Source organism: Myodes glareolus, chromosome 4 (genome assembly GCF_982192425.1).
Source record: "Myodes glareolus chromosome 4, mMyoGla1.1, whole genome shotgun sequence".
Lineage (NCBI taxonomy): Eukaryota > Metazoa > Chordata > Mammalia > Rodentia > Cricetidae > Myodes > Myodes glareolus.
The window spans coordinates 30,866,368-30,883,323 of record NC_142029.1 but is presented as its reverse complement, the minus strand read 5'-3'; the positions used below and the strand labels follow the sequence as shown (position 1 = coordinate 30,883,323).

Sequence of the window (16,956 nt, the reverse complement as noted above, 5' to 3'; positions counted from 1 at the left end):
GTGGTTGCAAGATCACTGATTTCAGGTCAGTAGCTATTATCTTTAATATGGAGCAGACGTCAGAGGTTGGGTTAAGGGATGAATGATTTCACTAGTTTTATATTCTTGTTTTCTTTGTTGTAAACTTTTAGAATATGAAAGTTTTGGAGCTAGGGGACAGCCTCTTCAACACTCGGAAATTACTTTTTTAAAAAAAATAAAGTAGCATATACTACAAAAAAAATGATTAGATATAAAATCTGGAATTTGGGTGTCTTTATTTGGGCCTGACTTAGCAGTATTGCCCCAAATTCTGCAAATTTAGGAGACTGGGTCTCATAAATCATTTTAGGCTATATTGAGAAGAAGAAGCCTTAGGGGAAAGTGTCTTTCCTTTGAATTTGTATTTGCACATTCCATTCCTTGTTTTTGAGACAAGACCAGGCTGGCCTCAAACTCACAGCATTCCTATGGCCTCAGCCTTCTGAGTACTGAGATTATTTGTTTATGCCATCAAGTTAAGGTGTTTTAGTTCTTAACCCTCTAGCATCTCTCTTCACCCTGACCACCCTTGTATTCAATAATTTTTAAAGTTTTATCCTTCAAGGATTGTGAACTTAATTTTATGTGAACTTTTAAATTTGGCTTCATTACTCTTAAAGTCTACCTTCTAGGAACTACTTTTCTTAGAAATAATGTCAGCTTTTCATGAGAAATTATTTGTGTTTAGATTTACTTTCCCAGCCAGGATGTCTGGTTTTTTGGGGATAATGGAATGTGGCTTATGTAGAAGAATGTACAGTAAGATTAACTGTTTACTGTCTTTGATTAATTCAATATATATGATTCTATTCAATTTTCCTCAGAAAACTATAGAAGTTTATGTCACTTGAAACATTATTGCTTAAGGCTAATTTAAACAAGCATGTTTTAAAACAAAATATAACCTTTGCCTTGATCCAAATATCAGGAATAAGGATGAACAAATAAAAGACTAGAAAATGCAAAACAGATAATTCCAATTAGTTTTGCCTGTCTCTCCAAGGAAGATCTATTTTCAGTCAACAGAAAATGAAAAAGAGCAAAGAGACTTGTAGAGAAGCCTGGATTTGAAAGTTTCCCGAAAAGTTCTTAGCCTAGTTGACTTTCTTGAAAATAATTTTTTTAAAAGAATCTTCCAAAAAGAAGCATAGCATTTACTTACGTAGATTAGGTCTCTGCCTCATGATTATTATAATAACAATTTTAAAAAGTCTGAAAAATTGGTGAAAGGGTATAAACCTTTCAAGCCAGAAATCTTGGATTTGCTAATCAGAGCCGTGTGGCTCCAAATCATTTTCTTCAGGGTCTCTGGGATTTCATTCATCTCATTGCCTGCATGCTCAGTGATTCCCATCTTGTGATAACACATGTGTTATTTTAGGTTGTTAGACTGAATGAGGTGAATATTAAGTCTGATCATGACATAAGTTCTTCTGCAGCATTGTGGGTGGAAACCAGTCAGGATGAAGAATGCTTGATAGCACAGAGCTCCTCTACAGACTACAGGCTTGCCTGAAATCAGATTTGAAAACCTGTGTCTCCAGCTGACTCATTTTGTCAGACTGAGTCAGGAGATTAACCCTTGACTTGTTCCTTTGGAAAAAAAAAAAAGCCAAGATTAAACAACTGCTTTGACTAGGGTAGCACTTGATCAGCAGAAGCGTTCCCTGTAAGATGAGCCAAGGGAGAGGAGCTGCAGCTGCTTCATAGATTGGGGATTTTGGTTTTGTTTTGTTTTATTTTTTCCTGGAAGAGAAATAAAAACCTTGTCATAGAAGATAATTGTGGTAAAAAAAAAAAAAAACTGACTTCATATTAATCAGTTGCAGTTTTCCTTGGGTAATATACACTTCCAAAAGATAGTAGTTGAGAATAGCAAACTTAAAAGCCTTTGCTGTAATTGGCAGGTAGAATTTGGAAGAAAATATATAAATTCTCATTAATTTTCTCAGTGATTTTATAGTTTTCAGGAAGAATTATTAACAGTAAGTATTATACAGACATGTCCAGGTGGGATTTGTGGAGTTCCTGAACCTCCTCTCAATTTAAGTAGTAGTGCATATACGTGGCCGGTGCACTATGGGAGAAGGGATCTGGGGTGAATGAGGCTTTATACCATTTTCAAAAATTGTTTATTTTATGTGTATGGGTGTTTTGCCTACGTGTATATCTGTACACCACATGTGTGTCTGGTGCTCCAAGAGGTAAAAAGAGGGTGTTGGATCCTCTGGGACTGGAGCTACAGACGGTTGTGAGCCACCATGTGGGTACTAGAAAATAGAAACTAGTCCTCTGAAAGAGCAGCCAGTGCTCCAAACTGCTGAACATCTCTCTAGCTCTCCCTACTACATTTCAGCTGAGGGGTAATCGTAACCAGGTGTTGATTCTGTAGCACACCCTACCCCCAAAAGTTTGTTCAGTTTTATTTTGAATTTTTATTGAACTGATTGTTTTTCCCCCTCATTATTGCTTTTAAAATAAAAACTGGGGAGGAAATTCTAAATGTTTCATGTGTTGTAATCGCCATGATTGCATAGAGGATTACATCATACTGCTTGTTTTACCTGTTAGCAAGCACTTTCCCTGTTGAACTTAAACCCCTGCAGGCTTCTCCTTTCTTACCCATTGTAAAAGTTATTCCAGGTAGAAAGAAAAATACTGAATGTTGCCAGTGCGTTGATGCTTCCCTCTTCTTGTTCCCCCATGTTTGCTATTGAAAGGTGAGATATTTCTTTAGTAATTAATAGAAAAGAGAAATTTTATCTTAGATAATTGATTTTTTTCAGTTATTCTGTCAAAAGAGAACAGCTTGTCTATGAATGACTAAAATTTACTTAAAAGGTTTTAAGACGTGGCATTGTTAATTGTAAATCAAAGCTTTTCATGCAGTTCTCCACTGGCTGAATCAGGCCTTTGTGGTCTCTCGGGAGGGAGGAAGTTGCCTGCGCTCTGCAGACTGGCATTTAATAGCTGCTGTGCAGTGATGTTCTTTTGCAGCTGCTGCTAGACCTTTTCTCTGTCTGGGGAGAGTGGGGAGTTCGCATTGTTGGTCGATGTTGTCAGCTTTTGAATCCTGTGTTTGTCGGCCTTATTGCTTGGTGCTGTTGTATTACTGTGACTCAATCAGTATGTTTTCTAAGAATGGTGTTTGTTTGGAGTTTTTGTTTGTTTGATTGGTTTGGTTTCTGTCTCTTACAGACTTTTCCTCAAATATTTCTGTGGTTTTCTGCCTCACAAAAAGTACTTTTAAAAAGTAATGTGTCCCTTTTCACAGTCCGGTTGTTATCTTTGAATCACAGAGGAAAGGAGTAGTACAAAGAGGGTTTAATGGGGGGATAAGAAAAATAAAGGTTGTTCTTCTGTTTTTCTGGCTTAGAATCTACACAAAAGTATAAATTGTAAGACTTTTTAAATAGTAAATGTGTCGTTTTAGAGACAACGTTTCAAATCTTTTGGCTTTGTAGTATTATGATAATCTAGAAAAATTAGAGACATTCATTTTTTTTCTAAGAAATGTGATTTTTTAAACTTGAGTATATAACAATTCCATAAGAATAAGGAGAGAATTATTGTAAGCCATATTTAGTTTGCTACCTAGAATTCATGTTTTGTCTCTACACACCCAGTCTTTTATTCTTTACATTAAAATAAACCCTTTTTCTTATTCCATCACCAAATTATTTACTGCATACTAGATGTTCCAGAGGACTGCATTCTTTTGTAAACTTTTCATTAGTGTTATGAATGATAAGTCCAAGGAACTTTATAAACAAAAGTCTGTATTAGTAAACATTTCCTTTTTAAGAATATTTTAACAAAGGTAACTTATTTTTAAGATAATTTCCAAATTTTAAAATTTTTTTCACAAAACAAACAACAAAAATTTCTAAAGCACAGGATGTTCTATCCTATGAAATGGTACTTAAATGATGGTCCACTTTCTCCAGGAAGTGATTTTGTATAAGGCTTAACTGTCTGAATCCTCCTTATCCCACATGATTCAGTGTTTCCTGATTGCTTGATCATGTGTTTATCAGACTTGAAAGCAACTTTAGGCCATGCCAGATGGTAATGTTGCTGGAGGTGTAGCAAGCAAGGCTTTCTTTCACAAGTGCTCTAATTTTATTCAAACTAAGAACAGATTAGTAGAAGATTGGTCAGTCTGTCTTCTCTCTCTCTCTCTCTCTCTCTCTCTCTCTCTCTCTCTCTCTGTGTGTGTGTGTGTGTGTGTGTGTGTGTGTGTGTGTGTATGCAGTATCTCTTTTTATTTAGAGTGTATGACTTGGATATTTATTTTAGCACCCCAAAAGTTTGTGTATTTGGTATCCTCCACCATTGCGAGGACTTGATGGAAATTGAAAGAGGTTGATTACAGCATAAACCCTCCCTCTGTGCTCTGTGAGTTGGTTCAGTCCTATTTTGCATAAGTTCCTTTTGAGTAGTTCCATGTGTGAATGCATAGTACTAAGGACTTGTACTGCTTGTGTGGATATATGTCTTAGAGAGACACTGTGTTCTTCAGCTGCAAATAACATTTTCAAAATCAACATGTATTGTGCTTATCCTGTCCCTGGGATGGGCAGCAATTCTTTGATGTATTACTACAATGGAAAAACGGTAAGCCGTTTTCTTTCTTCATATAGTGCTTTATTGACTTGTTTAATGGAGAGCGGTGCAGTCTAATTGCATTTTAGTAAAACCTTTGGGTTTTTTTTTAAATTCTTTTACCATAAATTAAATTGTATAATTATTCGTGTCAGTAAAGTGTCTGCAACAGTTACTTGGAATAGTGACTCCTGCATCTCAGTAGCTGTTTGATTTTATTTTTAAGTATAGAAAATAAACTTGAGTTTGAGTTCTTTCTTTTTAGTTTTAATAGTAATATCTCTCATAGCATAAGTTTGAAAGTATATTTACATTTTGAAATATTAAAAACATCATTTATATATAAGAACAGAAACATTAAATATTGTATGATGCTTTGTAAATGGATGGGAAAGATGAACGTCATCTTGTGTATTCATAAAAAGAACAAGTATGAAGCTCTGGGAATGATTAGGGAAGCAGTTAGCCAGCGAGGGCCGTGTTTCCTGTTTGGAGTTTCAGGTCCAAAGCCTTTCCTGGGATACCATCTGCTTCTAATCATACTAGAATTTTGACCCTGTGCAGATTCATAACATAAATCACTATTTCAAAAAATACATTTTTACATTTCCAGATAATATATTCCCGGTGAATTTATAGTCTATTTTTAGGTATTTTAAAACCTAAATTACCTAGTTTAAATTACCTAGTTTTCTGTATTGCTAAGCAAAACTTTTCTGTAGTTACTTAATATTAACTACTTTGTATATTTCTGCAACTGTGTCTTTAAAAGCCGTAGGACTTTTGTATACTGTAAAAGTATCCTTAGAGATTTGGAGTTACCATTGTGAAATATTTGATATGCGTTATAAAGCATTACCTTAAAAATTCATTTGTTGTAGCATCAGTGATTTTAGAGGGAGGCATTTTAAATGTATTTTAAGTTTTGAAAAACTAATTCTGTTTTCCTAAAATAGCATAAAGTTTGGTATGTTTACCTTTTCCTTTTTGCCAATTGAAACATGCTGTTAAAGGCCTCTAAGAACTGGTAGAAGGGCTTTTTCATCTGTCGGTCGCTTTGGTGCCTTTGGATCCATCCAGTGTTTTATATGTGGGTTTTTTTGAGTAAGTGTTCTTAGTAGATAACAATCGGGCCAAAAAAATATTTAAGCTCATTGAAAGTATGTGTTCAAGCTTCCTATATTCAAGACCTTTGGAGAATGTGAGAGGTGGATTTAAGAGAGTAAGTGAAATTACTTTCTCTCTAATTTGCCAGCTACCTTTCAAATGTAAAAATATTTTTCATTTTTGTCCAATTCCAAGTAAAACAGTCTGTTGTTTAAAAGTGGCATGCAGCTGTTTGAGCATGTACACATGTATGTTCAATAAAGTTTACTTCTCAGATCCCTGGAGCATGAGACTGTAGCTCAGATCACTCCAGAACAGCCTTCCTCTTTGTTCTGCACTGAGATGGGTGGTGGGGCAGTTTGATAGTATTGAGCATTTCCAGGTTTATGGTGCATGGCATAGCTGGTATGATAAAGATGTGTAGTTTGAAAATTGATAGTCCTGTGCCTAACAGGTCAAAGGTGACTTACATGTTCTTGAAAAATACATAAAGCAGTCATGCATTGTCTCAGTCCTGTGTTGTGAGAGTCTACACATCTTACTGTTTTATACGTGGTTCTCTAATAATTATGAGAATTTCATTTAAATTATGAGAAATATTCTCTTATAACTTCAGTTTTCTTCAGTAAGAATATTATGAAGTGTGTAATTATGCTATCTAAAGAATATGTAAATAACAATCATCATTGTCATTTGAAAATGCTAGTCTACCAAGCTTTCATGTGAAAAGTAAAACTTTATTAATATTTTTACTCTAAATGAAATGTCCTTCAAATGTACTGTGTTACGGAATTTTGGTGGTGAATGGATTAAGTTTGAGGTTATTCTTTTGCTCCATTTTACTGATTTAAGATGTTATGTAGAACATTAATATTTTAAATGCTAGTAAGTTCCCATTGATTTCATTGTTAATACGGCATAGCAGGTGTTCTGAGAGAGTAAGTAGTTCTGGTCTAAAACATAATACCACCCCCGCAAGCATTTGTTATTTAAGTTTTCAGTTTATTCCATGTTCTTTAAGCGTTTGATATCTTTTTATAAAACCAATCAAATGCTAAAACAAGTGAGATTAACCAGAGAGAAAGAGAAGAGCCTGTGTTACTACAAGTAAGTGATTAGTTTTATATTGTTGGGATCATAACAGACTTTCTTCTGTTTTCCCACTATTTGAAAACAGATGTTCATGTCACTGTGTGACTATACTCTGCTTTGCACTGTATTATTAATCTTTGTGATAGGTTGGGGAAATAGAACTACTTTTGAACAATTATGTCTTTTTTAGAATTTTAAGAAATATCAAGGAATAGTAAATTTCCTGAGGCTTTATTTTAAGAATTTAGCTGGCATTCAGTCCTCTTATTGTCACAAGTGATGTTATTCAAGTAAAAATGTAGAAAGTCTTGTAGGAACATTTAAGGCTGGCATCACCTGTCTGTAATCTGAGTGGCCTCTTTTATTAATTTTTTGTTATTAGCTAGTGAAGGTGCCTTAAACCATACCTCAAACTTTCTAGATATTTTCACCAATGAGAGACAGGACAAAACGCAAGCTGGAATCATATTTTGAATGACGAACTTCTTTGGATGGTATCTGGGTAAGAAAAGACAGAAACCAATGCTATTATAAAAGCCACTCCAGGTCATGAACCATGTGGAAAACTTTATGTCTGATTCCTTTAAGTCAGAAAGCTGTCTTCATGTTAAATGCTATGAGCCTCATTTCATAAAGACAGTAAGATTGAGAGGCATGAAGTAATTTGTTTAAACCCCACCTAGATAAGTTCTGAAATTGAGCCTAATTCCATCTCCAAGATAGGTCTTTTGCTTTCTATAATCCTACAAGTAAATTTGTCTCTACACTGAACTGAATCAGTTCTTGTTACCACTTAATGCTAAAAATAGTCAATATTTCATAGCAAATATAACTGGGAAAACCACTAGAGTACCTTTACACATAAATTGTGGATGCCTGATCATAATGCTAATTGTCTCAATGTGGGGTGGCTTGTCAGGCTTTGGGTGCATGTGTGTACATCTGTGTCTGTGTGTCTGTATCTGTGTGTGTGTTGTGTGTGCATGCACATCTATCTATGTATGACTGGTGTTAGAACTCAGGGCCTCACATATGGGTAACAAATACTTTACCACTGACATACATCTTCAGCCAAGTCAAGTAGGAATTTTCAATTTTTGAATAAGACACCTGTTAATTGTTATAGGTGTTAAAAACATAAGAAATTAAACTATCTGATTCCTTCTAATATAATTCATTAAATTAAAAATTGGTTTAGCCTTTCTGTCCCCACATAATTTCTTTTTGTGTGTGTAAGAATTAGTATAGCCGTGAACTCAAATTATATTGTATATTGTTATTTTTCGAGTGCATATTTTAATAATCATTGAAAACATATACTTACCCCCACAAATGTGAAAGTATAGAGAATTGAAGTTTTGTTCTTTTTGGGGGGTTAGTGTTAGTTACCTTGGGAGAAGAAAGTATAATGAATTCAAATGTGTAGACCATCTGTGGAACCAGCATATTAACTGTAATGTTATTATGATAGGAAGCATGAAGTCATGCAAAAATTCTCTGAACAAGACACTGAATGATAAGAACATTTGCATAAATCTGTAGGGGTGCTGAAACTAATCTGTGAACTCAAGGAAGCTGTCTTTTTTTCATGTAGATGACTCTAAGGTGATGTTACACTGTTCAGCATTACCTTAAGATGGAAGGTCCAATCTGTTCCTTAGAAGTGCCATTTTCTGAAGGGAAAAAAAGATTATTTGAAAAAAACCTTTGCATTTATAAGACCAATGAAATATACTTAGTGATGTTAAAGTTAATTTTTAAGATATGCCTCATTTAACGAGGGAGAAATTTCTACACAGTTAAAAATCGTAATATTAAAATGCTTGCTCCTCAGTGAACCAGCAGTTAATTTTATGCACAGAAAATTGTAAATACCAATTGTCCTAGAGAGGAAAGCTTTTACAATGTAGACATGTTCCTGGAAATTTGGTGAAAAGAGAATAGAAATCTACTGAATTAAGCATATTTCTCCCACTTACAGAGGCCCAGTGTGCCTTACCAACTGGTTTGAAGAGGAGGACCTCAAGTAGAGCTAACTTGTGTCCCTGCACTCAGTTCACTCTGCTTGGTGGTGCCTGTGGGCTCAGCACCTTTGCACCTTGGTGGGAACTCTCTAAATCTTTCCTGGCTACATGTGAAATTACCGTAAAAACTCTAGTAACAGATTGAATTTTATGGCAAAGTTATATTAATATACTGAAAGCATTAAGATATTTGTCAAATTCAATTAAACTGCTGGTTGTAAATTGAGCTAAACATTTTTATGTAATTTCCTTTGAAGTTGTGTTTAACTTTGATTAGAGAGGAGGCTAAATTTTAGTCTTCAAATCAACTAAAGGTTCATTTGTTTGTATGTGTCCTAGTGTACATGTAGATCTGTATATTTACAAATACTTGACACAAAGTAGTTAGGTGCACATGTAGGAAATTATTTTCAGAACTGTCTGAAGTCCTCCACTGACTTTCTGGCACTTGTCAGAGCATAATTTTTAATGCCAAAATTTTATTTATTCTTTAACAGCCTTGTTTTTAAAAATTCAGATTTTAGAAATTCAAAAATAGAAACTACTCTGTTATTTACTATTGTGAGTTAGCTTAATATATGTAATCAGCAATAACTTAATTGAAAAGTAAATTTGTTTAAGAATTACCTCATTTTTGTATAATTGCATAAATCTTGAGATAATTCAAGTGGTTATTTCTGAATATAATGTTTTTGTTTTGAAACTGTAATGATTAGGTAAATTAGCCAAGTGATTTATTTTATATTTTTGGAAGTTGTCATAAATGATATTGAGTATATTGATTCAAACTTAAAGAGGACTGTTATTAAAAACATCCTGATTGAGGAGCCAATAAAAGTCTACACATAGAATGTTCATAAAAAGGTATCTACCTTTCCTTTTCCCCACGCTGGAAGTGTTCCAAACCAGGACTTAGGTATGCTAGGCAAGTGCTCTACCACTTAGCCATCCATGTTTCTTTATTCCTAATTAGATGATAGTTTTCAAAATGTTTTAAGAATTTGGATTGCTTTTTCATAGGCCCTGGAGTGTGTGAGATTTCAAAATTCTTCTTTCAAAGTGTTTTGTATAGGACCATTTACTCATATGTGGTAGTTTAAGAAAATGAAATGTAAAATTCCATTTTTTTCTTTATACCATCTACAATCTCAGGTGACCACTGAATAATGGCTGCTGTATTGCATGGCACATAGAATAGAATTTGTTTATCATCTGAAGGTTTTCTCATGTTCTGGGAAAGGGCCCTTAAATTAATAGTCAAACATCCTAAAGAACACTCTTAAGCTATTAAAAATATCAGCCATCAGACTATGGATCTATTTTTCTTTTTAGCTAAAGCTTCTGATTTACTTTTTATTTATTTACTTTGCATCTTTTCTCAGTAGTTATCAGACTCTCTATGCTTCTTTGTTGTACAGGGCTGTTTCCAATATTAATTACAAAACGGGTGCGTTGAAAAGAGATGTAGTGCACATTGCCAATCTCTAGAGCTCCAGAATATTCTCCCCCAAATTTGGAGATCATTCCTATGTCTCAACTGAATCATCCAAGGTAGAGAGGAATCTGTCTTTTACAACTTGACTCCACTTGGGTGCATGAACTAAAGTACCCTGAGCATAATTGCATAGTCACTGTTGGAGACAGTGCTGTGCTGTCTTTTTTAAACCTACCCTGGGATAAGTGGGATGAGAGCATTCAAGATATTGATAAGAGTTTGTTCTCTTCAACCAGACTTAATGATGATGGAAAAGAAGTGTGGGTTTTGATTCAGGTGTTCTCTGAGTTAAGAGTATCTGTCTGTTCAGCAGATACCGAAAATGTGCCTTAACACCGTAAAAAGCAAAATGGCACCTCTGCAATTGCTGCCTGTGCCTAACTTTCTGAAACTAAAGCTGGAATTCTAAGCAAATTCCTGTCTAAAAATTGGATAGAACACCTTAAAATACTTAGTTGTCCCTTTCTCTAATGTCTTAAGATTGTTTGACTCCTGGTAGATTGCAATCATCTTGATTGTTCGTTGTGCTACAGAATCATCCTTGAGATTTAAGTGTATCGTTAACTAGAATTTAAAAAAAAAAACCTAGCATCTGTGTACAGGTGATCGGATGACATAAGCGGTTTGGTTTTAATTTGTGACCAGTACTGATTGTAACGAGGAAAGACTTGCTCTTTTTGTGGAACTGGCTCACTGTTTCCCCACATCTGGAGCCAATAAACTCCCTGACCACATCAGTTGTGCTTTGATCTGAACTCGAGACTGGCACAACTGCTATTCCATAGCTCTGCATCTGTGTTTTGCAGGTCATGGCTGAGATACCAAAAGCAAAGTTAGAACAGTGCCAGGGGTCCTCTGAGAGCCACAGACTGCAAAGTATTTCTTTTATGATGAAAATTTGAAATTATACTAGTGTGTAAACAATAAAGTTGTTTAGGGTTTTATTTGCCATCTTTATTTGTACAATCTGTCTTTTTCATGGTGTTCATGGGGTTGTTTTGTTGGGGGTTTTTTGTTTGTTTGTTTGTGCTCTAGTTTTTTAAGACAGGGTTTCTCTATATAGCCCTGACTATATTGGAACTTGTTCTGTAAATCAGGCCTGGAACTCAGTGTTGGGATTAAAGGCGTGCATCACTATGTCCTGTTTTATCTTGTAAAAGTCCTTTTTATTCCCAAAACCTATCTTGTACAGAGATTATCTCTAAAAACTAACTTTGCCTCTAACATGAGGCCTCATTTTCCTGTTCAGCTTCAGTCTTCAAGTACAAGTGAGCATGTATGTGTTTTCCTCTAATTTATTCTGTTTACCTTAGTTTCCTTTGTTTGAGAGCCATCATTCTTTATTTAGCAGCAATTTGTGAATCAAAGTAGACATATCTCTTTACTTTTGTCGGAAGGCAAACTTCTAAAAAAGTTCTGAATCATAAGTCCATCATATTTGGCATACAAGAAACTGAAGGTACCAAAGGCAACTATAAATAAGGAAGTTATTTTGAAATTTAAGATGAAAAATTATGTAGGTCTTTTTGTTGCATGAAATGATGCATCAAAACTGGAACTTTTTTATAATTCTCGTATGTGAGTTTCACATATTTTGGACTATAACTTGAATAGATTGGATAAATTATAGAGTTATTTCTGATAAAGTGTATGTGTAGTAAGAATAGATTTGTAATGAAAAGCACATGTTCTGATACTATCTTCTATATTTGATTCTGATTTGTATTTCCTAGCAAAGGCTAGAAACTTCCTCTACTTTCTGTTTTTATGGTGTCCCTTGTCTTGGAGAATTCTGTATAGAAAAAGGCAAAAGACTCCCAGTTTTGCTAAGATTAGAAACTGAAGCTTTGTTGATTTTGCTTGCTTGCTTGTTTATTTACTTATTTAACATAGGATCTCACTCTGCAGCCTAAACTACTCTGGAACTTGTTGTGTTGCTGAGGCTCGCCTTGAATTTATGGGAGTCCTGCTTCAGCCTCCTGAGTTTTGAGGTGTCAGCTGTGAGCCACCATGCCAGACTTTGGAAAGGGAAATTTAAGAAAAAATATATAGTCAAATTCCTTTCCTAAAAAATTTTAAGACACAAACATAGTTACACAATTAAATATGCCATGGTGTTTCTTTTTTTTCTACACTAATAAAGTTAATTTTTTATTGTATGTGTATGATTGTTTTGGCTATATGGACATTTGTACACCACTTGCATGCCTATTGCCCTTGGAGGCCAGAAGAGAGTATGGGATCCCCTGGAACTGGAATTATGAATGGTTATGAACCTCCATGTGATGCTGGGGATAGAGCCTGGGTCCTCTGCAAGAACAGCCAGTGTTTTTGACTGTTGAGCCATCCCCTCCATCCCCCTAATGCAATCTTGTATGAGATAGGTTTAAAATAGAAAGTGTGCTTATACATGTATGTGTCACACTCTCCTGTCAGGACCTTTTAGTTAATTTCTAAGAATATAGCTTTTCCTAACATCTCAGGTACCACAGGTATACATTTTACTTTGAAGAGGTGACAGGACACAAACATGAAAACCAGTTCAAATGAAAATACACCTGTGTGCTAGTATTGTCAGGATTAGCAAGAAGAGATGAAAAGGACTTTCTAACCTTTATGTACAATGGGCTGTGCTTGTGTAAATAGAGTCATATCCCACAAAACCTGTGACAAATAGAATCAAAAACTGACTAGTGGCAATACTGAGCAGTGTAATTTCTTCTGTTGTCATGGTAGAAATATGGTATATTAGCTAATTCTTACTCACTACTCCCTGCACTATCAGAAGCACTGTGCTAAATATTTGATACCTCATCTCATCTGCCCCGTTAGGTACAGGATCAGTCTACCTTACAGATAAGAAAGTTGTTTGAGCTTCCAGAAGATTGAGAAATCTGTATGGTTAGTACCTTTTAGGAAGAGTAATTTTGATAGCTTGTGAACTTATAATTAATAATTTTTGTAAAAATTTTTATTGCCCCCATTTAACCTTGGTGTAAGAACCAACACCACCACCCCAGAGTCTTGTTTGTTTGGCTCATTCTGCCAGTGAGCTGTGTCCTTTGTATGCTCTTTCTCTTACCACTGCTTAAAAGCATTTGCTTGGGTTAAAAATGCCACATTATATACTAACAGTCCTTTCCCCCACTTCTTTTTTTTTGGGGGGGGGTTCAAGACAGGGTTTCTCTGTGACTTTGGAGCCTGTTCTGGTCTTCAAGACCAGGCTGGCCTCGAACTCACAAAGATCCCCTGCCTCTGCCTCCAAAGTGCTGGGATTAAAGGTGTGTACCACCACTGCCCAGCCATTTCCCCCACTTCTAAGATGTAACTGTTACAACGTTTTTTCTATATGATTTCAGAAAATCTCAATGATTATACAAAGAATGTGTGTGTTTTTGTATATGTCTCCATAATGATAATGCTAACTTTTGCTAGTTAAGTGAAATTTAAATGTTTTTACTTTATAGTGAAATTTACTGGATGTACTCCTAACAAATTAAAACAGAATTAATTTTCTATGCCGCTGAGATTAGCTACTTCTTCCTTCCTTCCTTCTGATTCACTGTATAGTCTATAAGTAGTCTTGTTTTCTTTTAAGACATTTTGATGGCAGGATTGGTGTTAAGACAGTCTCACTCTTGCCAAAGTTAGTGTTGACCTTGAAGCCATCCGTCCTCCTTGGAGTGCAGGCATTAGCCACTATGCCAAACTTCATGTAAAGCTTTATTTGTTATTTATTTTGTTTTGTTTTCTAAGGTTCAGTAGTTCTGAGAATAATGTGGTCATATTTCATTCACTGTTTATTTGGCTGCCCATTTAGTTTTCCCAAGGATTGTGAATGCTGGCCGTTTGACATTTTAAAATGTTCATAGTTTCCTTATCTGGAGCAAATGTTCACTAAAAGAAAGTATTACTGCCCTAACAAATAATCTTTTTCTTTAAGATATGTCAAACTTGGAAGTATACCTGAAATTTAAGAACTGAGACCTCTCAACAGAATTTGATTTGATTTTTCTAAGTTAAGGAAGTTACTGTGCCTTTCTTGCATGCCTTTTACCAGGAACATTTCATCTCATTCTCTTTGTTTGAACTGCTATAGTTTACAACACTGGAAAGTTTGTGTGCTGCTTAATATTCAAAGACATTTGTTTGCCCCATCAGATTTCAAAACACATGCTGCTAAGAAAATTATATTTTTCTGTCTGAGTTTCTTAGGCCTTTTTCAGCCACCTCTTATAACTGTCATAACAAGGTGGAATACATGAATATTTGAAGTAATTTATTTTCTAGTAACCAGCTAAAAAGCAACATGTAGTTAGTAACCAAATTTTATGTCAACTGTGTAGCAATCTTTCTGTTTGTGATATGTACTAATAGAGATTAGTAGATCAGCCTTTTAGGTTCTTTGTGAAACAGAACTCATTTTATGTAAATAATATAATCATTTACACTTTAATTAAGTCTCCTGTTTTGTTTTAAGGTATATGCACCATCCCCAAATTCTGACGATTTCAACCGTGAATCTCCTAGTTATCCATCTCCCAAGCCACCAACCAGTATGTTCGCTAGCACTTTCTTTATGCAAGGTAAGCACTACTAGCAGTTGTGAGAGCCAGCCAGAACAGTCAGTATGTTGGCATTAAATGTGAGAAAAAATAATAGCTGTGCAAAAATTCAGATAGTATTTTTCTAAGTATTTTTTTTATGAAATCAGTTAAAATTTAGCCATACAATGTTCTTAGGGGCATTTATTGCTAATTGTAATTTAATTAAATTATCAACAGACCTTTGAAATGATCGTCTACTACTAACTGAGAAAAATGAGCAAAGCTTCTGTGGTTTGTTGTAGAATGTTGAAATATGAAGGCTAGAAAGAGTAGTAGTTTATGGTTTGCATAACAGACCCATAAAGAGTGAATATAAAGAACTAACTGAAACATGTTAGAAGAGGTGTTGCATTTCTTCTAATTCCTGTCTGACAAATCATTTTTATTTGGTCTCCTGTGGTTTGATATTGTGATAAGTATGTATGTGGGAGCTGTACATCACTACATGAATGGTTCCTCAACTGTGCTGTAGATGAAGTCACTGCTGACATCTCATTTGAAACCTCACTATATAATGTGGTCACTTTTTACCCCAGCTTGCTGTGATAGAAACTTCTTCATTCCAAATTTTCAGAATGTCTGATATATGATGTATGTTGCATAGTATGGGTTAAGACCTTTGGTTGAACATTTAGCCAAGAATTAAATCCAACTTGCCCCCAGATTTCAAATATGTATTACCTTTTTTGGTGTGAAGTATACGTTTTTTGAGAATTGTTTTAATAATCTACCCATTACAGTTTTACTGTTTTTGTTCTTGTTTATTTATTTTACTATAAAAATCACTTCTTTTTAAGTAGTAGTTATGGGGGCTAGGAGGGAAGAAAACCTGAAAGAATATTAGGTTGGAAGGGGGATTGATATCTGCAGGCATTGCTTGTCTCTGTTGCTGTGATAAAATACCCTGACAAAAAGCAGCTTAGAGAAGGGTGATGATCCATCATAGCAGGGAAGTCAAGGCAGTGGGAATTACACAGATAAACATATCAGAGTCGAGAGCAGAGAAAAGCTAATGCATGTACACTCACTTTTTTTCACCCTTAAATAGGTCAGGGCACAGACAACAAAATGGTACCATTCACATTCTATAACCCAGTTAAGGAAACCTCTTACAGACATGCCCTCAGCCGGTCTGATCTAGACAGTCCCTCGCTGAATTACTTTTCCAGGATGATTCTAAATTGTAGTAACTGGACAGTTGAACTCGATCGTCATTATATCCGTTGTATTTTTTTGTACACAGTCAAAAGAAAAAATTCTGGCTAGGGAAAATTTTGTTTTATTTTTCTTTTTATCTTAGATGGGACCCACAGTTCTTCTGACCTTTGGAGTTCATCAAACGGGATGAGCCAGCCTGGTTTTAGTGGAATTCTGGGAACCTCAACTTCCCACATGTCTCAGTCCAGTAGTTATGGCAGCCTTCATTCACATGACCGCTTGGTAGGCTATCAAACAACATTTTGTTCTTACCTCTTTTTGTATAAAAATAATTGTACCAAAACTTGTGAACCTTGAAGTATTTATAGGCTTACTATACCATAACTTTTTTTAGTGGGAGTGCCCTGTCATACAGTACTAACTTGTCACATATCATACTCATTTTAACCTATTATATAAATTGTCAAGTATATATTCCTGTTTAGAAAACGTGCGCTTTAATTATTTATTTATTTGTGTGTGTGTGTGTGTGTGTGAGAGAGAGAGAGAGAGAGAGAGAGAGAGAGAGAGAGAGAGAGAGAAGACAGGGGGAGGGGTGAGAATAAAACTTTCATGCATGCTAAGCAAGTGCTCTACTACTAAGCAATAGCCCCAGTCTTCCGAAAACATGTAACATATCATGTCTCTTTTTCCCTTTTTTAGAGTTATCCTCCACATTCAGTGTCACCTACAGACATAAACACGAGTCTTCCGCCAATGTCCAGCTTCCACCGTGGCAGTACCAGCAGCTCACCATATGTTGCCACCTCCCATACTCCTCCCATCAATGGGTCAGATAGCATTCTAG

At 35.3% G+C, this 16,956-nt stretch overlaps 1 protein-coding gene across 16 annotated transcripts in view; it reads left to right on the top strand.

The window, feature by feature from the left end:
- Tcf12 (transcription factor 12) overlaps positions 1 to 16,956 on the top strand; it is a 249,401-nt gene that overhangs the window by 195,680 nt on the left and 36,765 nt on the right. For all 16 annotated transcript variants that reach the window (XM_085689335.2, XM_087905364.1, XM_085689332.2 and 13 more), the window contains 3 exons: positions 14,825 to 14,930; positions 16,252 to 16,391; positions 16,812 to 16,956. In XM_085689335.2, the coding sequence (XP_085545461.1) occupies positions 14,825 to 14,930; positions 16,252 to 16,391; positions 16,812 to 16,956 (391 nt within the window). The remainder of the gene's footprint in view (positions 1 to 14,824; positions 14,931 to 16,251; positions 16,392 to 16,811) is intronic.